This window comes from Saimiri boliviensis, chromosome 14 (genome assembly GCF_048565385.1).
Source record: "Saimiri boliviensis isolate mSaiBol1 chromosome 14, mSaiBol1.pri, whole genome shotgun sequence".
In the NCBI taxonomy this organism is placed as follows: Eukaryota; Metazoa; Chordata; class Mammalia; order Primates; family Cebidae; genus Saimiri; species Saimiri boliviensis.
In genome coordinates this window covers 93,954,017-93,976,345 of record NC_133462.1, presented here as the reverse complement: position 1 = coordinate 93,976,345, position 22,329 = coordinate 93,954,017, and the positions used below count along the sequence as shown (strand labels likewise).

Below are 22,329 nucleotides of genomic sequence, written 5' to 3'. Positions count from 1 at the left end.
TATTTGAGGCATTGAAATTTTACTTATAACAGTCTGACACAGCATGTGTATTCCAGGCTGCAATCTCTTGCCCAACAAACTGTTTTATTATTATTTTTAAAACTAGAGACGAGGCTTTGCCATGTTGCCTAGGCTGGTCTCAAACTCCTGGGCAAGCGATGCATCCATGCTGGCCTCCAAAAGTGCTGTTCTCCACCACCCCTGACCCCGACACATTTATTTATTTATTTATTTATTTATTTATTTATTTTTTTGAGATGGAGTTTCACTCTCGTTACCCAGGCTGGAGTGCAATGATGCGATCTCGGCTCACCGCAACCTCCGCCTCCTGCTTCAGGCAATTCTCCTGCCTCAGCCTCCTGAGTAGCTGGGATTATAGGCATGCGCCACCATGCCCAGCTAATGTTTTGTAAAAAATGCTTTATTTTTTAAAGTTTGAAGATTTTTCTTGCCGTCCTGCAGTTCAAATTCAATCAATCTTTTTTTTTTTTTTTTTTTTTTTTTTTTGAGACAGAGTCTTACTCTGTTATTCAGGCCAGAGTGCCGTGGCTCAATCTCAGCTCACTGCAACTTCCGCCTGCCAAGTTCAAGCAATCCTCCTGCCTCAGCCTCCTGAGTAGCCGGGATACAGGAGTACAGCACCACATCTGGCTGATTTTGTATTTTTAGTAGAGATGGGGTTTCACCACGTTAGCCAGGCTGTTCCTGAACTCCTGTCCTCAGGTGATTGCCCATCTCAGCCTCCCAAAGAGCTGGAATTACAGGTATGAGCCGCCATGCCTGGCCTTCAATAAATATTTTTTTAATTTTTAAATTAATTTTTAGAAATAGGGTTTCATGACCAGGTGCAGTGGCTCATGCCTGTAATCCCAGTACTTTGGGAGGCCGAGGTGGGTGGATCACCTGAGGTTAGGAGGTCAAGACCAGCCTGACCAACATGGTGAAACCCCATCTCTACTAAACATACAAAAAGCCGGGTGTGGTGCTGTACCCCTGTAGTCCCAGCTACTCGGGAGGCTGAGGCAGGAGAATCGCTTGAACCCAAGAGGCAGAGGTTGCGGTGAGCCGAGATCGCACCACTGCACTCCAGCCTGGGCGACAAGAGTGAAACTCCGTGTCAAAAAATAAAAAAAAATAAAAAAAAAAGGAATCAGGTCTCTTTGTCACAGACACGGGAGTGCGGGGGCACGGACACCGCTCAGCGCACCCTCGACCTCCCAGGTTCAGGCGACCGTCGCACGCCAGCCTCCCGAGCAGCAAGGGCTACAGGCATAAAAACGTTTTTAAAGTTTCTGGAACAGAAGGGGTTTCCCTACGGTGCCCAGGCTGGTCTCCAGCCCCCGGCGTCGAGCGATCCTCCCGCCTCGGCCTCCCGACGAGCCGGGACCACAGACGTGAGCCACGCGCCGGCCACACTCCCAGGTGAGCGGCCTCTCGGGTGCCAGACGCAGGCTGTCGCACGTCCTCCCTGCGGGCTGGAACGGGCCGGCGGCGTCGCTGGGCAGTGAGGTCCCCGCAGTGGCCATGAGCGCGGACGCGGCGCCGCGACTCCGCGGACGGGGGCGGGGCGTCCGCCGCACCGAGACCCTCCCTCCTCCGCGGGACGGGCGGCCACTGCGCGGAGTGGGCGGGCCGTGACGTCAGCACGCGCTGGGTGGACGCGAGCCTGCGCGGCCTGTGACGTCAGCGGGGAGGCGGGCTGGGAGGGCGGCGTGGGGCACGCCCCTGCAGGCGCGACGGGCCGGCGCGGCGGTGACATAAGTCCCTTGCCGGCGGAAGCGGGGCCGGCGCGGCGCTGAAGTACTTCCCTAAGGGCGGGGAGGAACGAGACGAGGGCGGGACCGGCGCCCGTGACGTCAGTCTCGCGCGCGGCCGGAGGTGGGCCGGCGCAGCGCTGTGACGTAATGCAGTGGACGAAGGAGGTGGCCCCGGATGTTGCGGCGCCCGCTGGCCGGGCTGGCTGCGGCCGCCCTGGCCCGGGCCCCTCCGGACGGTGAGTACGAGGGCGGTCGCGAGGGTGAGGCGATGCCCAGGCGACGTTGGCCCCTGCGCTTTGCAGGCGCCCGATCCGCGCCGTCTCCGGAGCTCCTAGCCGGCATGCCCTGTGCTGCGTTCACCCGCGGGCCCTGAGAACCGGGGCCTCTGGAGGGCGGACGGGCGACGCGGCGGGGCGCTCCTCCTCAGGGGCCGGGCCGGCCGGGAGCTTTCGGTGTGAGGCGGCTCCTCTGCGCGCGGGAGCGCACGGGGTCTTCCCGACAGCGAGGCGCGCCGACAGAGAGAGCAGCCCGGAGTCCCTGCCGCCGGCCCGGGCGCTGTGCGCTCCGGTTCCCACCCCCGCCTGCGTGCCCGGGGGTCCTGGGAGGATGGAGCCGGCGACTCCGGGGCTCCTAGGATTCTGCGGGCGGTTCTTGCCTGCCCTGTGGCCCGTCGCAGAGACAGAGACTTCGGGAAGCAGCAGGCCTTCCCGACGCGGGAGTGCGGCATTTGGGGTCTTGATCCTCCCAAGGCCAGAGTCCGGGTTGGGGTTCCTGAAGCTGCCCAGCTGCCGTTCTTGAGCGTTGCCTTAGACGTATGCCCCAGGAGGGACTGCTGTGGGAAGCAGGTGCCTCAAAGTTGATGTTGACCGTGTGTGTGCTGGGCCTCGGTTTCGCCTTTGCATGAAACAGGCCGGCCGATCCTGGGGCCCCGGGTGGGTCTTGCTGTGCTGTCCTTGGGCCCCTGGCCCCTTCCTGTCTCAGGCTCGCTCTGCCCGTTGCCTGGGGTTAGCATCGAGAGCCCTGTGGAAGACTCGGCCGGTTTTTCTTTCTCCTTGATGGGCAGGCCCAAACGGCCGCGCAGCATCGTGGGCCTTCACGCGTCTGTGGCTCTGGAGGGCCTGGCTTTCTCAGGAGATAAAGGAACATTCCTCTCCCCCTGGGGAAAAAAAAAGTGAAAACGAAAGCGCCCGGGCTGCTCCTGGTGTGGTCCGGTTTAAAACAAGGTTGCAGAAGGCTAGGGCATGTGCTACCCGGATGTGTACCCAGAGCCCCTGCTGCCAGAGCAGCCGCCTGGATCGCCACCAGCCTCCCCTTCATCCAGCCGGCCCAGCCCAGAGCCCAGGCCCGTGTCTGATGGCTTGCGTCTTATTGAGAGGCCAGGCGGGAGCTGGCTTCTCTCCATTCTCAGAAGGTCGAGCCCTCTGTTAGCATCTCCTGGAAGAGTGGGCCGAGGGCGGGGTGGTGACTGTGTTCAGTCTTGAGGATGGCTGGAAGCCAGAAGGAGGAGATTCTGCCGCCAGAGCAGGAAGTGCCTTTCTAGTAAAGCGGCTGCTGGGGCACCATGGGGAGCCCAGTCCAGGGAGCGTGGCAGAGAGCATTCCAGAACATGGATCTGTGCCAGGCTCCCAGGAGACCTTCCATCTCGGAGCTCCTGTGGAGACCACGTGCCTGGCAGGTCCTTGCGGTTGTGGGTTGTGTGCCGTGTGCCTTATTGCCGGGCAGCTGGATGGAGTTTGCGACTGTGGGTTGGTGAGAGTGGAGGACACAGACTTGCTTGCTGGAATGCTTCCCACTGCCCACAGGAAGACACCTTTGACACGTGTGTTCTGCTCAGGGCAAAGTCAGGTTCTGTGGCTTCCACCCCAAGATTGCACGAGCCATGAGGCCTGGGCCACAGCTTTCTCTTTTGGGTGTGCTCTGTGGAAGGTGGCTTTGGTGACCGCCCTGCCACTGGTCCCTCCCCAGGCAGGCAGGCAGCTTGTGCCCCCGCCCTGTCTCCAGCAGTGATGTGGCTGTAGTTCCGCAAGGCCTCCACCCACTAGCTGTCTGCCCTCTGCACCCCCTGGCTGACCCGGACCCCGGTGGTCTACGCATTGTGCCCTCATGCTTGGCCAGAGGTGAACTCAGGGGACCTAGGAAGAGCAGATTGTCAGGCTGCCCAGAGTTCTTGGCAGTTGGTGTGCCGCGTGTGCCTCGTGCCCTGTGCTGGGTTAGAGTGGGCACAGCTGCACAGACAGTGCCCTTGGCTCAGCCGGAGCTTGGACCCCTGCCTGGCAGCAGCTGAGCGAACTGGGGTCTTCTGCTTGTGGGCCCAGCCTCGCCTCAGTAACTTAGCGCATGCACCCGCAGGAGGGAGGAGGGGAAGCCTAGAAGCCTGGGCTTGTGGGGGAGTAAGGGCGGTGCAGGGGCAGCACCTGTGGAAGAAGCAGGTGGGGGTGGGGCCTCCAGCATCCGCTGTCTGCTCTGTGCTGGGTTGCTTCTGTCAGTGTTTCTGATCGTTGCCAGGGCCCTGTGGTGAAAAGAGGCACCTGCCGCTCACTGCTTGCAGGGAGAAGGGGGAGATCCCCAACCCAGGAGCCAGAGATGGGGCTCCAGCTACCCCCCAGTCTTGGGATTTGAAAGTGAGGCACGAACTCTCCAATTCCTGGGCGTTGGCATGGAGTGTGGGGTTCAGAGGGTTGGAGACCAGGGTCTGGTTGTGGTTTGGTGGGATCCTCAGAAAGTGTGGCTCTTCCCCTTCTGAGGACAGACACGGGGTGCTGAAGCTCCATTTCTAGTGGGTTGACCCCGGTCACCCCTTTGTTTCCTTCAATATGGGTTTGTAGTGATGTGGCATCTAGGTTCAGACCCTAAGAGCTTGGAGCCAGGGACTGTGGGGAACTGGGCAGGACCGGCCTCAGGGCAGCCCTGTCAGGCCCACCAGTGCTGTGCTTCTGTGGGGTGGTGGGGAAGAGTGACCTTGAGAAGGGCCAGCTCACTGGAGTGACTGGGCAGAAGCTTACATGGGGTCCAGCCCACAGGGCCATCTGGGTAGCCCTCCCATACTGGGTTCTTTGAGGCGCAGGATCTAGCTCTACTTTTTCTCCTTTGTATTGGAAAGGTCACCAGGAGATCATTGAGTGTTAATTTCTGTAATCTTGATGCATTAAGTAGGTGTGTAGCAATTGCTGGATGTGTCCTGAGAACTGCACCCCTTGCACCCTGGCAAGAAGCAGGGGCTCCAGAAATTCACGCAGGTGTCATGGCACATTGACTGTGGGAGGCTCAAGGGGGCTTCAAGCTCGTGCATTGTGGGAACCAGGCTGTGGGGGTTCAGGGCTTGCCAGCTGGGAGAAGCTGAATAGATGAGAGCCCTGGCCACTGTGGTGCATGCTGGTGGTTGGCTGGCATGTAGAGGAGGTGGCAGGGCTGGGTGAGCAGCAGGAGCCAAGTGAATGGGGAGGCTGGAGCCAAGTGCGGGGGCCGCTTCCGTGGGTGGGAGAGCCAGGAGGGCATGGCGGGCATGCTGAGGTGAAAGTGACATGTGCTTGTGACGAGAAGCCCAGAAGAGGCAGGAAGGAGGGAGGAGTCATTTCCTTAGGAGCACACATGAGCTTCTGGGTGGGGGCGCTGCAGCTCCCTAACTCCTGAATGGTCTTGTGTGTTTGTGATCAATGGCGTGTATGTGTGCATGTACGGGTACACGTGTGTGTGCATCTGCTTGGTGTGCATGCATCTGTGTGCACGTATGTGCCGTGTGTACGTGTGTGTGTGTGGTAGGTTTGTGCACACATCCTGCGTACCTTTGTGCCTGGGAGTGGCATGTGTGTGGTAGGTGCCCCATGCATGATGGAGTTGCGGTGGTGGTGCATTTGTGAGATTACCTTGGTGGCCTAAATTGGGGATTAGGAGGGCATCCTCAGGTCCTTCCTACTGTCTGCTCCTCTGCCCGCAGGCAGCTGTGCCCCAAGCAGGAGGAGGCCATCTGTGCCTCACCTGAGTTGTGTCCAAGGTGTGTGCGTGGCCAGGGGTCCTGTCCACCTCCCTCTGCCCCGGTCTCTGAATGCAGCGGCAGTGTGCCGCTCCTCCCCTCAGCTCTGCTCCCCACCCCAACTCAGACACAGCCCTGGCCCTGTGTGCGTAGCTCATGTGGGCTGTGTGGGCAGGGCAGGTGCAGGTCTTGGGGCAAGAACTGAAGCTGTCTTTTCCTTCCTGCACAGCTGATGCCAGGTAGACGGGGCTGCCTCCCTGCAAGGGCTGAGGGCCAGACCCCCTGGGGATTTATTCCTGGCTTAGAAGGGCGGGGCCAGAAGCAGGCGTGGTGGGGATTAAGGATTCAGCATCCCCAGCTCTCAGTCCAGCAGGCAGACCCGCCCCGGGCTGGCCGCAGAGGCCGCACACCAGCAAACAGGTAGGCCCTGTTCCTGGTGAGGGTCCCCACCAGGCAAAGGCCAGCTCCCAGGCCCCACCTGATACAAGTGTCCAAGCTAGGATACTGTTTGCCTTCCCCTTGGGGGCTAATGGGGAGGCCTCCAACCCCCTGCTGGCATTACCAGCATCACAGATAGGAGTCCCTATGAGAAGTTCCTCGAATGGGTGTAGATTCAGCAGACCTTGACAAGGCCACACCTGCAGAGCATGTTGCCGGAGGACAGAGGCAGGACAGGGACACTTCCGTCCCAGACCTGGCAGCCCAGCACTCAGCAACCGTGCATGAGAGCCAATGGCCAGGCTCCTGGGTGGGGTGGGGGTCTCACGACAGGCTCCCAGAGGGCTTGGAGGTGACTGCACCAGGTGGGGACGGCAGCTCCTGGGGAGGGTATGATCAGAGTAGACGGCACTGCTTGCCAGGGACCCCCAGGGAGGCTGAGAGGGTCAGTAGGTTTCAGAGATGGTGGATTTCAGTGGGGGGCTCCCCTGCTGAGAACCCAGTAAAACTGGCCCTCCACTCGTCTCCCGTGTGCTCAGAGCGTGGTCTGAGGGCTGCCTTGTGCATGCCGGGCCTTCCAAGGTAACAGAGAACAGAGCTCATGGGGATGCGCACCCAGGCTCTCAGGAGACTCTGAGGCCAGTGTCTCCATCTGCAGGTCAGCCCTTTCCTGCCAGGAACTCAGGAAGGCAGAGGCAGCTCAGCGAGGGTTGGGGGGGGCCCAGAGGCCCCTCTGCTATCCTCTCCTCTCACAGTCTCCCCTCTCACCCCCAGGCATGTCGGGTCCCCGGCCTGTGGTGCTGAGCGGGCCTTCGGGCGCTGGGAAGAGCACCCTGCTGAAGAGGCTGCTCCAGGAGCACAGAGGCATCTTCGGCTTCAGCGTGTCCCGTGAGTGCAGGGCACCTCTGGAGGGGTGCATGGACCTCAAGGCTGCTGGGCAGTCCCAGCACTGTGAGCAGGCCAGGAGCCTTCACCCAGCAGGCACACCCACCCTGGAGACTGTCCCCTCTCCTGTACGCTCTCCCCACACGCGTGCACACGTACACACGTACACACACCTTGCACCCTGGGGACTGTCCTCTCTCCTGTCCACGCCCCCCACATGCGTACACATACACACACACACACACACACACACGCACGCACACCCTACACCCTGGGGACTGTCTCTTCTCCTGTCCACGCCCCCCAGACGCGTGCACATACATACACACACACGCACGCGCGTGCGCGTGCACCTTGCACCCTGGGGACTGTCCTCTCTCCTGTCCACGCCCCCCACGTGCGTGCACATACACACACACACGCACGCACACCCTACACCCTGGGGACTGTCTCTTCTCCTGTACACTCCCCCTGCACCCGTGCACATATACACACACACGAATGCACACCCTGCACCCTGGGGACTGTCCCCTCTCCTGTCCACGCCCCCTGCACACGTGCACATACACAGACATGCGCAGGCACACCTTGCACCCTGGGAACTATCCCCACTCCTGCACCACCCTCCCCCTCCCCTGCCCCGCCTGCCCGCCCACAGAACCTGAGGCTGTTGCACTCCTGCTGTCCCGTGTGCCTGTGTCTCCCTTCCCTGGGTCTGTTGAGCACTGATGACTGCCGCGGTGCCTTTCTGGGAGAACCCTTGCGCTGTAGCTCCTGTGCCCTCCCCGACGTGTGCTCCACTGGCTGCCTGCATCCTGGGGCTCAAGTGCCGTCGGGACTGCAAGGGAAACGCTGGGTGGGGCAGGGGGCTCCGGGCAGTCCCTGATGGGTGACAGGTCTCTCTGCCAGATACCACGAGGAACCCGAGGCCGGGCGAAGAGAACGGCAGAGGTGAGTGGGGAGGGGCCCTGCGGCTGGAGCACCCCTGCTGTGAGCGGGCTGTGGGGCCCATCCCCTGTCCCTGTTGGTCCTCATCTGTGAGATGGATCCCTGCCTCCCAGGGCCAGTGAGCTCAGTCAGGGTGTCAGCACCACAGCACGGTGTCATCTGCTTTTCTGGGCACAGTGTGAAAGGCCAGCCAAGGCCTGGGGTTGTCTTCCTCCTTCCCTGGAGGCGGCCACAGTGCTGCTGTCCCCAGCTCTATCCTGGGCTTGACACTTACCAGCACTTTTGAGCTGTCTTCTGGTAAACAGGGCTACTCTGCCTGTCTGATTCCGAGACAAGGGAGTCCCCTCCCGACAGCACCCCGTCCCTAGCCATGCAACCCAGTGGTCTCCAGTCCTCCCCCCCAACTCCCCCTGGAACCCAGCAGCCTCGAGTCTCCGTCCGTGAGGAGAATGTGGGCAACTGGCAGCACTCGAGGGGTCCTCAGACATCTCCCCAGCAAGGGTCTGACCGAAACAGCCGTGGGTGTGGGAGGGGCCTGCTGGTGGGCCTGGGTTGGGGGCGGCTGGCCCTGGTGCGGGCCTCGACTGCCCTCTGGACGGCCCCTCCTCCTCCCCAGATTACTACTTTGTAACCAGGGAGGTCATGCAGCGGGACATAGCGGCCGGGGACTTCATCGAGCATGCTGAGTTCTCGGGGAACCTGTACGGCACGAGGTGGGCCTCGAGTGGGCTCCCGGGGTTGCTGAGTTGTGGTTGTGAGTGTGGCCCAGGGCCGGGCTCCATCTGTGGCCCTGTGGTGGTCCTTTTCATGAGAGTGCTGGGCCCGGTCCTGCCACCGTGCACTGTCCTGGCAGGGCGAGGGGTGCACAGGACACCTTGTGCTCACTGCAGGCACCTTGGGGCGAGGGTGGCTTCTGTTCCCTGTAGGTGGGGTGGGCCATGGGGGTAGCAGGCTTGGGGTGCTCCTGGAGGTGCCGTGGGATGCTGGGTCTAGGCCAGGCCTAGGCTCAGCTGTGGGAGGAGAGAGCTGGGCCCTGGAGGGCCTGATGTCCCTGAAGCTCCTGTGGGCACCCTGCTGACCTGGCACCTGCCCCCAGCAAGGCGGCGGTGCAAGCGGTGCAGGCCATGAACCGCATCTGCGTGCTGGACGTGGACCTGCAGGGTGTGCGGAACATCAAGGCCACCGACCTGCGGCCCATCTACATCTCCATACAGCCGCCCTCGCTGCACGTGCTGGTGTGTGCCGGGCAGGTGGGGCGGGGGGCCAGGCTGTGCCGGGCTCTGACCACCACCCCCTTTTCAGGAGGAGCGGCTGCGTCAGCGCAACACTGAGACAGAGGAGAGCCTGGAGAAGCGGCTGGCTGCTGCCCGGGCCGACATGGAGAGCAGTGAGTGCAGCGGGGCGCCGGGCCTGCCAGGAGGGGAGGCGGGTTCTGAGGCCTGCAGCACCAGGGTCCCTGTGGGTCCCCAGGCCTCCCGATGCCCGGAGTCCCTGTGAGGGTCGTCAGGCCTCCCAACCACCTCCCAACACCTGGAGTCCCCATGAGGGTCCCCAGAACCCACCCAATCACCAAAGGTCTCATTGAGGGTCCTCAGATCCCCCTCTGTTACCCAAAGTCTCCGTGAGGGCCCCCAGATTCCCCCATCACCCAGGGTCCTCTGAGGTGTCCCGGATCTCATAGCCCTGGGGGTGTCAAGTGCATCCTCTTAACAGCTGTCACCTCTCCTCTGGGTCTGACTGCAGCCCACAGGAAGAGGGCATTTAACGTTCTGCTCTGTCTGTAGAGGACAGTGCCCTCCCCCAACCAGAGTCCTGACGGGTGCTGGTGTCCAGGGTCTGGGGCTCCAGAGAGCAGGAGGGGCGCCTGAGAACAAGGCCCAGGGGGTGGCCCTTCCCCACGCGACACAGGCCCGGCCGGGCTGGAAAGCTCTCCCGCAGCCACGGCAAGGACAGCCGAAGGCCAGTGGGCAGCTCTGGGGTCATGTGGGACCTGGGGTGGGGCTTTGTGGGCTCACTGTGGCCTGACCCCAGGTCCCACCCCAGGCAAGGAACCCGGCCTGTTTGATGTGGTCATCATTAACGACAGCCTGGAGCAGGCCTACAAGGAGCTGAAGGAGGCGCTGTCTGAGGTGGGCCCCATCCTCCTGCCGACCTGGGCAGGTCCACGGGGAGGCCTGGGGCCAGGGCTTTGTTGCCCACGAGGCCCCTGAGATCAGATGGGACAGTCCCAGCCAAGTACTGGCACGAGACACCGTGGTCCACCATGGAGGGGGCGCAGGAGGCTCGGCCCTTCCTGGCTGCCAGCCCTCCTGACCCCCTTCCTCACTGCAGGAAATCAAGAAAGCTCAAGGGACCGGCGCCTGAGGCTTGCTCTCTCTTCTTGGCACCCCGGGTGCATACCGGACCAGGGCAGCAGCACTGAGCAGCCCCCTTGGCAGGCCCTACGGCAGCTCTGTGCCCTTGGCTGGCGTGTGGAGTGGAGGGGATGCGTCTCCTGTGGTTGGACCATGCTGGGGTGACCCCAACCCAATCCCACCGGGCTGTTCCTCAAACGCTGGCCCCGGGGCTGACATGCTAATAAAATAATGGTTGGATTAGAGAGTCCATAAATGAGTGGGGCGTGGCCCTGAGGTTGGTGTGGGGCCCCTCGTGATCTGGCCCCCAGCCCCAAGGAGGGCTACCAGGTGGGCCCTGCCCAGGCATGTTTCCTGCTGGACATCCAGGCAGGGAAGGTGACAGGGCCAGTGCCTGCCCACCTGGCAGGCCAGCAAGCGGAGAGCAGGCAGCAGCTGCACGTGCCAGCCTGAGGCTGCAGGGGTGGGTCCTGGGGGGATACCTCTTGGTGCCTGAGCTCCGGTGGGTCTGGCATGGGCCCCGGGTTCCAGGAGAGGCCCCTGAGCCCCAGCAGCTGGAGGTTCCAGAACTCAAGGTCTGGGGGCTTCCCTCAGGGAGATGCCTGAGTGGACGGCAGCTGCCCCTCCCTCCCGGCCCCGGGGACTGTTGTGTGGGGAGCCGCCGCTCCGGCCACCTCCCTCCCTCCCCAGTGCTCCCGCAGCCTGCCTGTCTGGGGCAGCGCAGAGCAGTGCTGCCAGCCACCCCTCAGGTCAGCCCCAGTCCTGGTCTGAGCCCAGGTATGGTGCTCCTGGGGAGGGGTGCAGAGATGAGCGACCTGGATGGGAGCGAAGGAGGCAGGCAGGGCGCCCGGCCGGAAATGGGGGCGGGGAGCAGAGTCCCCGCCCAGAGCCCAGACGCAGGCTGCCAGACGATACTGGCCAGAGCCGCCGGACTGGCGGCAGGGCAGGGGAGGGGAGGTCAGGGGCAGCCCCCAGAGCAGGTGGACTGAGCTTCTGAGGCTGCTTGGGCCTGGAAAGCTCTGCCCGCCGCCCCGCCCCCCAGGACAATCAGGGATTCAGACCCTGAGGCCGAGGGGGGAACAATGGGGCCCTTGAGGGCCCCTCCCCCAGCCCCCATTGTGCTTGGTGGCGGGAGGTGGCCCCGGCTGTGCCGAACACCCTCTGGGAGGACCAGCATCCGAGCAGGTGGAAGGGCTCAGAGGGAGACTGGAATTTTCTGGCCTGGAGAAGGTAGGGTGCTGGGCCCCTGTGTGCACCGCCGGGGGCCCTTCCTCAGGAGACAGCCTCACCCTGTGCCCCTGGCCTCGGGGCACTGAAGGAGGGAGGGCTTCCTGAGGACGAGGACCAGCCGCAGGAGGGGCACTCCTCATGCCTGTCGCCCCTCCTGGGCCCCGCTATTCCATGAAGATGTTGGGGTGGCCCCCCGCTTGATGTCTGTGTCCTTCAGGCCCAGCTGCCTTCACTGCAGGGTGGGTGCCAGCCAGTGGGGTCTGGTCTGGGACAGCTGGCAAGCGGGAGGGGTGCCTTCGGTACCTCCCCCAGCAGCTGGGGCCCTCAGGCAGTGGTAGGGCTGGCCTCTGGAACACCAGCCAGCTGCAGTGTATCCAGGCCCAGCCCCACACCCTCAGCAGCCCCCTGGAGGTGAGGATCCTGGCCTGCCCCTTGTGCAGACAGACTTGGGACCCTGCTCAGCCCCTTCCTTGGAAGGCCACAAGCCACTCTGACAAACTCTAACTGTGCCTGGAGCCCAGCAGACCCTGTGGTCACAGAGCCGACCCCAGTGCCCGTCAGTGTTGTGATTAACTGGGTGGAGGCCCCCCTGGGGTGCTGGGGCAGGCCCTCAGTGCAAGGAAGGGGCGGCATGGCTGAGGAGTGGGAGGCCTGCATCCCGCTGGGAGGGCAGAGCACCCCGGCGCCACTGCACAGGGAGGCCACACAGTCCAGGCCCGGGGCCCCCATCCCGGGGCCGGATGGCAGTAAGCCCAGGATTTGTGGCTGCTGGGCTGGGTAGGGGGTTCAGGAGGGAAGAGACGGGTTCGTGGGCTCAGCGGAATGGGCGGAGGGCAGGGACAGCCCCTCGCTCCCGGTGCACATACCCCCCGGAGCTCCATTTTTGGAGTGTGTGTGGCTCAGCTCCAGGCCTGTACAGCCCTGGAGACCAGCCTGGGGGAGCTGGCCAGGGTGCAGCGATGACACACTCCCACCTGACCCGGGCCCGGCTTGCCCCTTGTTCCACCTTCAGGAGAGGAACAGCCCCTTGTCTCTAGGCCCGGCAGTTGTGCCTGCTTGGGACCCCAGTGGAGGGGCCTTGAGAAGGGGCAGCAGAAGGGACCCAGGCACTCACAGCGCCACTAACCCCAGGGAAGAGAGAGCTCCATGGGGGAGGGGGCACCAGCCTGGATGCTGCCTGGCCCTGGCAGGGGCTGGGGACCGCACAGACTCAGCCCCACACTACGTTCCTCACTGTCCCCTCGCTCTCCTGACGTTCCTGAGCACCGTACCCATCTTCTGGGGCTCTGGTCAGTTCAGGAGCTGTTGCAGGCCATGTGAGGGGAGCTGTAATGTAGGCAGGCACTTGGGGCCTTGGGGGCACCGTGCCTTCCTGGGTCTCAGTGGTTGTGGGGTGGGGTGCTCCCTGAGGGAGGCACGTGGTGAGGTTGAGGCAGAATCAGGGAGGGCTCATGGCTGTGTGAGTGAGTGTGTGAGCCCACCTCCATGTTGAGCTGGGGCAGCAGTGTGCACGTGGGAGTGTGCACGGTGTGTGTGTGCATGGGTGTGCATGCGTGTGCGTTCGTGTGGGGAGGAACATGCGCTGTGTGTGTGTGTGAAGGATGAGTGACGACAGCTTGTACCCACACCCAGTGGGGCTTACAAGCTGCACAGGCAGGACCCCGAGACCGGCCACAGAGGTGCTGGGGCACAGCAGTCCGGAGGGAGAGTTCCAGGCCTGGGGCTTGGGTCCTGGTGGCCGAGCTCTGTGCCTCCCTCTGGACCAGGGCATCCAGAGGAGCATGGCTGAGGCTGCACTCCGGGCTGACCATCCCAGGGCCTGGGCTGTCCAGGACGGGCAGGTGGGGGCCCAGGCAGGGACATGGAGGATGGGTGCAGGAGCTGCCACCACAGAGCTGAGCTGGGGACATCAGGGCAGGGAGCTACGGCCTGTCAGGCTGAGGGGTGAGGAGACATTGAGGGCTGCGGGTGGGTGAGTGCTGTAGCCCCCTCTGAGCGAAGACTGCCCCCACACAGCCCTGCAGCGTAGTGGAGTGGTGGGAGGGGACCATGCCTGCAGAAGCTCCAGGGAAGTGGGACGGAGAACCTGCTTTGGACTGTGCGGACAAGCAACAGCACAGGGCCCGCCATGCGTTGGGGTCCCGTGGTTTTCAGGGAGGGGAGGAGCCTGCCGCAGGATCCCCGCCTGGTGAACTGTGCTATGTGCATGGTGCCTGCCTGGCGGCCTAAACTACAAAAAACTCCCGCCCTGTGCAGCCTGCCCTAGGAGGGTCTGCGGGGGGAAGGAAATACCTGGGCCCCTGACCCTTTACTGCAGACCCGGGCGGGGTAGGGCGCGGCTCATACTGCAGTGCCCCGGGACCTGTGTTCAGACCCAGGGTGAGCAGAGGCTTGATGGAGGAGGAGGCCTGGCTCTGACCGGCATCCTGAGGTGCCAGGATACTGGTCAGAACTGCCCCAGCTGGGTTTGCAGAAGGGTGACCTCCACCTGGACCTGCTTGCCTTGAAACCCCTCCCAGAGGTGGCCCCCACTGTGAGCCCCCCACCCCCCGCCTCACCGTGGGCCCCCCACCCCCCGCCTCACCGTGAGCCCCTTGGCTTTTGCCACACACCCCATTGAAGCCCTTCCTGTGAGCCCCTCATTCCACCAGGGTGAGACCGGCCTCACTGTGAGGCCCCCTTTCAGATCCTGGCCTCAAAGCGAGCCCCCGAGAGCCCCTGGCCCTCCACCAATGCCCACATCCTCCTCTACTTCCCAAAGCCTTCCCCGGGGCTGACCCTGCCTCACCACTCCCACACCTGGGCCAGGCAGTGTCCTGGCTGGTGGCCTCCTGCAGTCACCCCTCTACCCCGCCCTGACACACGTTACTAATCCCAGCAGCTGCCTCCTCACGGACTCTGAAGCCCACGGGCACCTCCAGCTCTAGCCAGGCTGAAGCCCCTCCCCACCAATCCTCGTCCTGGGTACCCTGGAGGTGTAGTTTTGGGGTGAGATCTCTCTTGGACCTGTGTGCACAGACAGGCTGCAAATCCCGGGCCTGGATCCCTGGGGCCAGCACCCCTCCCCTCTCCTCCGGAGGGCCAAGCCTCCCCTGACAACCTCATCCTGCAGCACTGGACAGTGCCCACCTCAGCCTGTCCCACCTCTGTGTAAGAGGTCCTTTCTTTTTAAGTAAGAGTTTATTTTACAGCACTTTCACAGAAAAGGGCCAAGGCGCGATGGCTCATGCCTGTAATCCCAGCACTTTGGGAGGCTGAGGCAGGAGGACTGCTTGAGACCTGCGGTTAGCTACGGTTGTGCCACTGCACTCCTCCAGCCCGGGTGACAGAGCGAGGTCCCATCAAAAAAAAAAGCGGACGTGGGGTCCCGCTCTGTCGCCCGGGCTGGAGGAGTGCTGTAGTCTCATCTCGGCTCGCTGCCACCTACCCCTCCCAGGTTCAAGTGATTCTCCCACCTCAGCCTCCCAAGTAGCTGGTACTACAAGCACATGCCCCATGCCTGGTTAATTTTTCTATTAAGATCCCATCGTTTAAAAATAAAAATTGCCCAGCATGGTGGCACGCGCCTGTAGTCCCAGTACTCAGGAGGCCGAGGTGGGAGAATTGCTTGAGCTCAGTAAGATTTACAGAAAAGCTGTGAGGATAGTGCCGAGTTCCCACAGACCCTACACCCAGTTTCCCCGTTGCTGACATCTTGCACTAGCGTGACATGCTCTCGTAACCAATGGGCCAGTATCGAGCTGGGATTATCCTCGCTGTCTGGATGGACGCTGGCCATGGGGAGTCCACGCCGTCTGGACGGATGCTGGCCAGGTGCTCTGTAGGGTGCCCCTTGGGTGGGATCCCTTTCAGCTTCACGTTTCCTTGTGAGTTTTCAGGGGGATGGGTTCTGGGAGGAAGACTGTGTAGAGTTGACGGGACCTTCCCATGAGATGCCATGAAGCATCCACGCCATCCAGGACCTTGTGGTGACACTTTGGCCACCGGGCCAGGGTTTGTGTAGGGTGCGGGCTGCAAGGGTGCTCTCCCTCTCTCCCTCCCGCACCCTCTGAAGCCAGGTTAGCGGGCGCAGCCCGCAGGTAGGGGTTCACGCTCTCCTCCTCCAGTACAGGGCGTCCACTCGGCTGCTTTGGACTGAATCAGGAGGAGCTGTCTCCTGCCCCTTGTTTGCTTATCCATTCAGTCACATCCCTTGGCAACCTATGAGCCAGTCTGTAATCTGTGACACAAGACTACTCGATTTCCGTCACTGCTCGGAGGGACCCAGTCTCCCGCACCGGGTGCTGCACCCCCAGCCTTTTTCTCTGACTCTGAGGTTGCCTCAGGCCCCTCTGCGCCTTACCAGCCCCAGCCCTAGGGTCTGCCCGTTCCCCACCAGGGGATCCTGAGTCCTGTGATTGGAAGTGGAGGCAGAACCAAGGCCTGGGCCCCAGGTGGGCTCTTGCTCCTGGGGTGTGTTTACACTGAGGTCTTTGCAGGGGCCAGAGCAAAGGTGTGTGTGTGAACCCAGGTGCATCCACACGTCTGTATTTTCTGTGAAACCTCCCACATCTCTAGCGGGGCATGGTGGCATGTGCCTGTAATCTCAGCTACTCAGGAGGCTGAGGCAGGGAACCGCTTAAACCCGGGAGGCAGAGGCTGTGGTGAGTGTAGATCTCGCCACTACACTCCGGCCTGGGCAACAGGAGCGAAACTTCATCTCCCAACTCTGTGAGACTCACCCCTCGGTCTCCAGCTGCGATCGTCATCACATGGAATAGTCACAAGACGCGCGTAGTGGTGACACAGCGACAGCCTCAGCAAGGGCCGGACCTGTGTGCACGCCTATGCGCGTGTGTGTCTGGCAGGAGTGGGCTCCGGCCAGCGTGGCAGCCATGGGCAGAGCGCACGAGGGGATGTCTGGAGCCAGGCGTGGAGTGGGGCAGGGGATATGGCGCTAGCCCAGGTGAGGCTGCGCACCTGCTCTGCTCAGGAGTCATGCTCGGGGCCGGAGGCCTGCTGGGTGGGTGTCCCAAGGCTCTCCAGGCTGCTGGGCGAGGAGTGAAGTGCTGGAGGAGGCACCAGGCTCAGGACTGGCTGGGATGAGGAGGCTGTTCTGCAGGGCACGGTGGCATTTGGGTGTGACCATCTGGCTCTGGTGGTGCCTGCTGGGTGCTGAGTGCTTGTGTTGGGGGTGGCAGCAGGCCCAGGAGAGAATTATGGGCTGGAGGCGTAGCACTGAGACCAGGGCCCGGGTTCTTCCAGGCCATTCCCCAAACCATGTGGGCGCAAGTGACACAGCCCCCCAGAGCGAAGCGCCAGCCCTCACATGCCAGGGCACATCAGCCCGGGGCCGAGCCACGGTGGTCTTCAGAGTTGAGCCGATGGGGCCATTTTCTCAGCTGAGTCAGGGAAGCCACTCGGCAGTCAGCCGCAACGGGAGTGCTCACACCGTGGGCACCGGCAGGCACCATGACTGCAGGTGGTCCCCAGAGAGCTGCTTGCTCAGTATTGCCCACACACAGCTGGGCAGGCTGGCCCTGGCACCGAAGGCCTACTGCTCCATCTCTCCCTTGAGCCTCCTCTGTCTTAGGTTCCTGTGTGGCTGGGATCAGACTGGCGGGGAGGGAAGGGGACCTGCCTACCGGAGCCAGGGGGAGAAGGGAGGTGGCCCCAGGGCTGGAGTGTGCCAGCCTATGCACAGGGTCTGTGCTCCAAGGAGGAGAGCTCCTGCAGCTCCCCTGCCCACCCTCTCCTGGTGGCTGCCCCTGGATGAGTACCTGCTCCTGGGTCGCTGGGGCAGGAGACCCCTTAGCTCCCTCTGCCTCTGGCCCCCTCCTGGTACCCGGCCTGGCAGGCAGCAGTGGCAGATGTGGGACCAGCAGCAGTCGCTGGTGAGGCTCCCAGCTTCTCTGTGCAACTGATGTGCCCTGGCATCTGAAGGCTGGCACTTCACTCTAGGGGCTGTGTCACTTGGGCCCACACAGTGGTCCTGGGAATGGCCTGGAAGAACCTGGGTCCTGGTCTCAGGGCCACACCTCCATATGTGTGATCGCACGTGTGAGTGCACAGGTCTGTCTGCACGTGTGTGCATGTGGGTCTGCATGTGGGTGCATACGGGCATGCCTGCGGATGTACACTGGTGACAGTTTGCACATATGCATCTGTTTGCACCTGTGTGCGTCACATATGTGCACTATGGCGTTAATCTGTTTGCATGTGTATCTGAGTGTACATGTGTACATGTGTGCGTGCACGTGTATCTGCATATGCATCTGTGTGTTCATGCATGTGCATGTGTGTGCATATATACAAGTGTGTACACGTGTGTCTGTGGGTGTGTGTGTCTGCACATGTGAATGTGTGTGGCTCTGAGGGGTACGGCACAGATGTGAGGAAGCAGGGCCATTTCCCCAGGAACCCTGACTGCCCCCTCTTCCTGCCCCGGGTGGGGAGGCCTCAGCTGCATAAAGAGGCCGGGAGCCTCACTAGCGACTGCTGCTCGTCCCACACCTGCCGCTGCTGCCTCCCAGACTGGGTACCGGGAGGGGGCCAGAGGCAGAGGGAGCTAAGGGGTCTCCTGACCCAGCGACCCAGGAGCAGGTACTCGTCCGGGGGCAGCCACCAGGAGAGGGTGGGCAGGGGAGCTGAGCACAGACCGTGCGGCACAGCCCTCTCCTGGGCACTTGCCCACTTTGGGCTGGCTGGTCTGCGGCACAGCTGTCTCTGAGGGTCGAAGATGCTGAGTGTGGCCTCAAATCACGGAGTCTATAACCTTGCTGGACACCTTCCCTCCTGGACAGACGCCTGCCTTCATCCTGACTCCAGCTGGGGACCGTCCGTGGGTTGGGACCGTGGAGGACCAGAAACCTGGACTGGTTGGGGGGAGCCCTGGGACCTTAGGCACCTGGAAAGGGCAGCAGGATCAGCCGGGGGCTGGAGGGAGGATGGAGGTCCTTTGCGGAGGTGCAGGGTGTGGAGGGAGGCGGAGCAGGGCCCCCGGGGACCAAGGGGCTATGGAGACTGTGGACTGGCCGCACTTTCAGGTCTGGGTGCTGATGGTGGTTCTGGCATGGGAGGCTGTGAAGGACAGGGCTGATGGGGCTGCAGGGATTTGGGGGCCAATGGGGCCACAGGGATTTGGGGACTAGGGAGCTGGAGGGGCCAGGAGGGATTAGGTGGCTAGGCAGGCTGGGGAGACTCTCCAGATGCTGAAAACCTCCCCAACAACCTGGGTCCGGCTGGGGGCTGGGGTGGTGGCCACGGGTGCAGTGGACACTGAGACCCCCAGTTCCCACACACTTGAAGGTGCTTGCCTCAGTCTCCCCACCTGCCTTATGAAGGCAGCTCACCCAGCTGGGGCCCCGCATCTGCACGAGCAGGGGCCGGATCAGGTGAGGGCTTTCACTTCCGTTTAAGGGGTTAAGCTCCATGTCATCCGGTGTGTGAGCAGAGGGGCCAGCTGCGAGGCGAGCCTCGAGCCCCAGCTCTGAGCTCTGCGCGCAGACAGCTCCTCGGTGCAGGCCCCTGGCTGACCCCCGCCCTGCCCCGCAGGACCTGCCCGCCCGCCCCTATGACCAACATGAGCTGGAGCTTCCTAACGCGGCTGCTGGAGGAGATCCACAACCACTCCACCTTCGTGGGCAAGGTGTGGCTCACGGTGCTGGTGGTCTTCCGCATCGTGCTGACGGCCGTGGGCGGCGAGGCCATCTACTCGGACGAGCAGGCCAAGTTCACCTGCAACACGCGGCAACCGGGCTGCGACAACGTCTGCTACGACGCCTTCGCGCCCCTGTCGCACGTGCGCTTCTGGGTCTTCCAGATCGTGGTCATCTCCACGCCCTCGGTCATGTACCTGGGCTACGCCGTGCACCGCCTGGCCCGCGCGTCCGAGCAGGAGCGGCGCCGCGCCCTCCGCCGCCGCCCCGGGCCCCGCCGCGCGCCCAGGGCGCACCTGCCGCCCCCGCACACCGGCTGGCCCGAGCCCGCCGACCTGGGCGAGGAGGAGCCCATGCTGGGCCTGGGCGAGGAGGAGGAGGAGGAGGAGCCAGGGGCGGCCGAGGGCGCCGCGGAGGACGCGGAGGAGGCCGGCGCGGAGGAGGCGTGCGCCAAGGGGGCCGGCGCGGACGGGAAGGCGGCGGGGACCCCGAGCCCGGCTGGGCAGCACGACGGGCGGAGGCGCATCCAGAGGGAGGGCCTGATGCGCGTGTACGTGGCCCAGCTGGTGGCCAGGGCGGCCTTCGAGGTGGCCTTCCTGGTGGGCCAGTACCTGCTGTACGGCTTCGAGGTGCGGCCGTTCTTCCCCTGCAGCCGCCGGCCCTGCCCGCACGTGGTGGACTGCTTCGTGTCGCGCCCCACTGAGAAGACGGTCTTCCTGCTGGTCATGTACGTGGTCAGCTGCCTGTGCCTGCTGCTCAACCTCTGCGAGATGGCCCACCTGGGCCTGGGCAGCGCGCAGGACGCCGTGCGCGGCCGCCGCGGCCCCCCGGCCGCCGCCCCCAACCCAGCGCCGCGCCCCCCGCCCTGCGCTTTCCCGGCCCCGGCCGCCGGCTTGGCCTGCCCCCCCGACTACAGCCTGGTGGTGCGGGCGGCCGAGCGCGCTCGGGCGCACGACCAGAACCTAGCAAACCTGGCCCTGCAGGCGCTGCGCGAAGGGGCGGCCACCGGGGACCGCGACCGGGACACTTCGCCGTGCGCGGGCCTCCCTGCGGCCTCCCGGGCGCCCCCCAGGGCAGGCGCCCCCGCGTCCGGAACTGGCAGTGCCACTTCTGCTGGCACCGTCGGGGAGCAGGGCCGGCCCGGGGCCCACGAACGCCCAGGAGCCAAGCCCAGGGCGGGCTCCGAGAAGGGCAGCGCCAGCAGCAAGGACGGGAAGACCACCGTGTGGATCTGAGGCGCTGGCCTGCGAGCTGGCGAGGGGAGGAGGAGGGTTGTGGGGCTCCGGTGGAAACCTGTGACCCCTTCAACTCAGCCTGCCCCTTAGCCGGTGGCCTCAGGAAGACCCTGCCCAGAGGGGCAGCCAGGCTGCTCAGGGAAGGGGCTGAAAGCCGCCGCGGAGTGCCCTGGCTTGGTCAAGGCGGGGTGGAGAGGGGGTCTAGGAGGCAGGAAGGGCCCTATGCTGTGGTCTGAACCCCAGGGGGGCTGGGGCACTGACGACTCCACCGACAACCCCTAACCTGAGCTGGAATGAGTCCTCTGGGATGCCAGCTTTCCCCGGAGCTTCCCTGGAGCAAGCAAGGAGGCCCAGGGTGCCTGGCATGGACATCAGTTGGTGTGTGTGGGGCTGCTTGTCCCCATTCCCTGCAACAGCAAATGGGGCTCCTTCTTCAGTCCTCCCCTTCCCAGCCCCAAACTGAGACCCACTGGGAGCTGGGAGTCTGCGGCGGATGGCGCCACACCCTCAGCTTCTGCGCTGCCGGCCTTCGCTTCCTCTGGGAGACTTGGAGCTCTGCAAAGATGGTGGCCATGCCTTGCAGCTTGGACCAATGGTTGCTTGGGGCCTGGGGGTTTGGCCGTGCCGGGGGAAGGGGGCTCTTCCTGCCCATGGCCTCTCTGCGCTCCTCCCTAATTCAGACCCAGCCTCCGGAAGAAAGGGAGTAAAATAAAACTACCTTTTGTTTATAACCGTGTGTGTACATGTGTATGCAGCTGCACGTGTGGCTGTGTGTGACTGCATCCACTTGTATGTGCACTGCATGCATGTATGGGAGCATGCATACATGTGTATGATGGGTGTGTGTGCATGGCTACCACATGGGGAGACATGGCTTAGCTCCAGGCTGGCTGGGAGAGGAGACCCCTCCCCAGGGACAGGCAGAGGAGGACAGCCACAGAAGAGACCCCGTAGCTTGTCACAAAACCCTCGGGGGCTGCTCAGTGCAGGCAGTGAGCTGAAGGCAGGGGCAGGTGGGGCTGGGCTGCGTGTACCGATGGTGAGAAGGAAAGGACAGCTCAGAGCCCCAAGTCAGAGCCTGCAGGGGTGGCTTTGGTGAGGGGCAGAGAGGGCTCAGGAGCCCTGGAACACTCCAGGTGACTGGCTCCCTGCCAGCCTCCCTTAAACCTGGTGCAGCCTGGCCAGCCGCCCCTCCTGGGCTGCACACCTCTCTCTCCATGGTGTCCCCCAGCCAAGACCCAAGCCTGGACTGAGCCCCGAGTCTCACCCAAGCCTGACTCCCGGCAGATGCCAACTGCAAGCTGAGCCCCTCTCCTTTCTGGGGCTTGCCTGGCTGACCTCCGGCCCCAGGTGAGCCCCGACTTGTGGAGCCACGGACGGCAATGCTGAAAGTGCAGCCTCGGGGAAGAAAGCGGGCACGAACCCCACAGGGTCCACTGCGGCGGGGACCACCAGGAGCCTCTCCAGCACAGGGAGGGGCGGGGCGGGGCTGTGCTGCTGACGGTGCCACCATGGGGGAGACCAGGTCTCTGTGGTGGGGGCCGTGGTGCCCAGCCATGCTGGGCAACTGGGCATGGCTCACCCTTCCTCCACCTTTGGTTCTGTTCAGGCCTGATCAGACAAGGCCACCCTCGTTAGGGAAGCCAATCTCCTTTCCTCAGTCCACCCAGTCAAGTGTTAGTCTCATCCAGAAATGCCCTCACAGACATGCCTAGAATAATGTGGGACCCCGTATCTGGGCACCCTGTGGCCCGGTCAAGTGAATTCAGAGTGAACCATCGCAGGCCAGGCACTGTCTCACGTCTGTAATCCCAGCACTTTAGGAAGCTGAGGTGGGAGCATCACTTGAGCCCAGGAATTCAAGACCAGCCTAAG

At 63.3% G+C, this 22,329-nt stretch overlaps 2 protein-coding genes across 7 annotated transcripts; both read left to right on the top strand.

The window, feature by feature from the left end:
• The first annotated feature begins 1,894 nt into the window (after positions 1–1,894).
• On the top strand, positions 1,895–10,595 carry GUK1 (guanylate kinase 1). Of its 6 annotated transcripts, none has more exons than XM_074385473.1 (8): positions 1,895–1,993; positions 6,940–7,053; positions 7,947–8,001; positions 8,634–8,711; positions 9,095–9,233; positions 9,301–9,385; positions 10,030–10,127; positions 10,330–10,450. In XM_074385473.1, exons 1-8 carry the CDS (start codon positions 1,933–1,935, stop codon positions 10,360–10,362), a joined length of 663 nt encoding a protein of 220 aa, XP_074241574.1. In that variant the 5' UTR covers positions 1,895–1,932; the 3' UTR covers positions 10,363–10,450. The 6 variants fall into 6 exon arrangements, with proteins under 6 accessions (XP_074241574.1, XP_003935351.1, XP_010344144.1 ...); XM_003935302.4 differs by having other exon boundaries at positions 1,896–1,993; positions 7,960–8,001; positions 8,615–8,711; positions 10,042–10,127; positions 10,330–10,595; XM_010345842.3 differs by having other exon boundaries at positions 1,896–1,993; positions 7,960–8,001; positions 8,615–8,711.
• Positions 10,596–10,689: 94 nt separating this feature from the next.
• GJC2 (gap junction protein gamma 2) lies at positions 10,690–21,185 on the top strand. The gene is made up of 2 exons (XM_039464256.2): positions 10,690–11,582; positions 19,116–21,185. The coding sequence occupies exon 2, from the start codon at positions 19,135–19,137 to the stop codon at positions 20,452–20,454; it is 1,320 nt and encodes a 439-aa protein (XP_039320190.1). The 5' UTR covers positions 10,690–11,582; positions 19,116–19,134; the 3' UTR covers positions 20,455–21,185.
• The last annotated feature ends 1,144 nt before the right edge of the window (positions 21,186–22,329 follow it).

Bases quoted from the DNA above. Each gene is read 5' to 3' on its own strand.
- GUK1 (XM_003935306.4), top strand. From the start codon at position 1,933: ATGTTGCGGCGCCCGCTGGCCGGGCTGGCTGCGGCCGCCCTGGCCCGG. The intron at 7,054-7,959 runs GTGAGTGCAGGG...TCTCTCTGCCAG, and splicing joins CTTCGGCTTCAGCGTGTCCC to ATACCACGAGGAACCCGAGG. The intron at 9,234-9,300 runs GTGTGTGCCGGG...CCCCCTTTTCAG, and splicing joins CGCCCTCGCTGCACGTGCTG to GAGGAGCGGCTGCGTCAGCG.
- GJC2 (XM_039464256.2), top strand. From the start codon at position 19,135: ATGACCAACATGAGCTGGAGCTTCCTAACGCGGCTGCTGGAGGAGATC.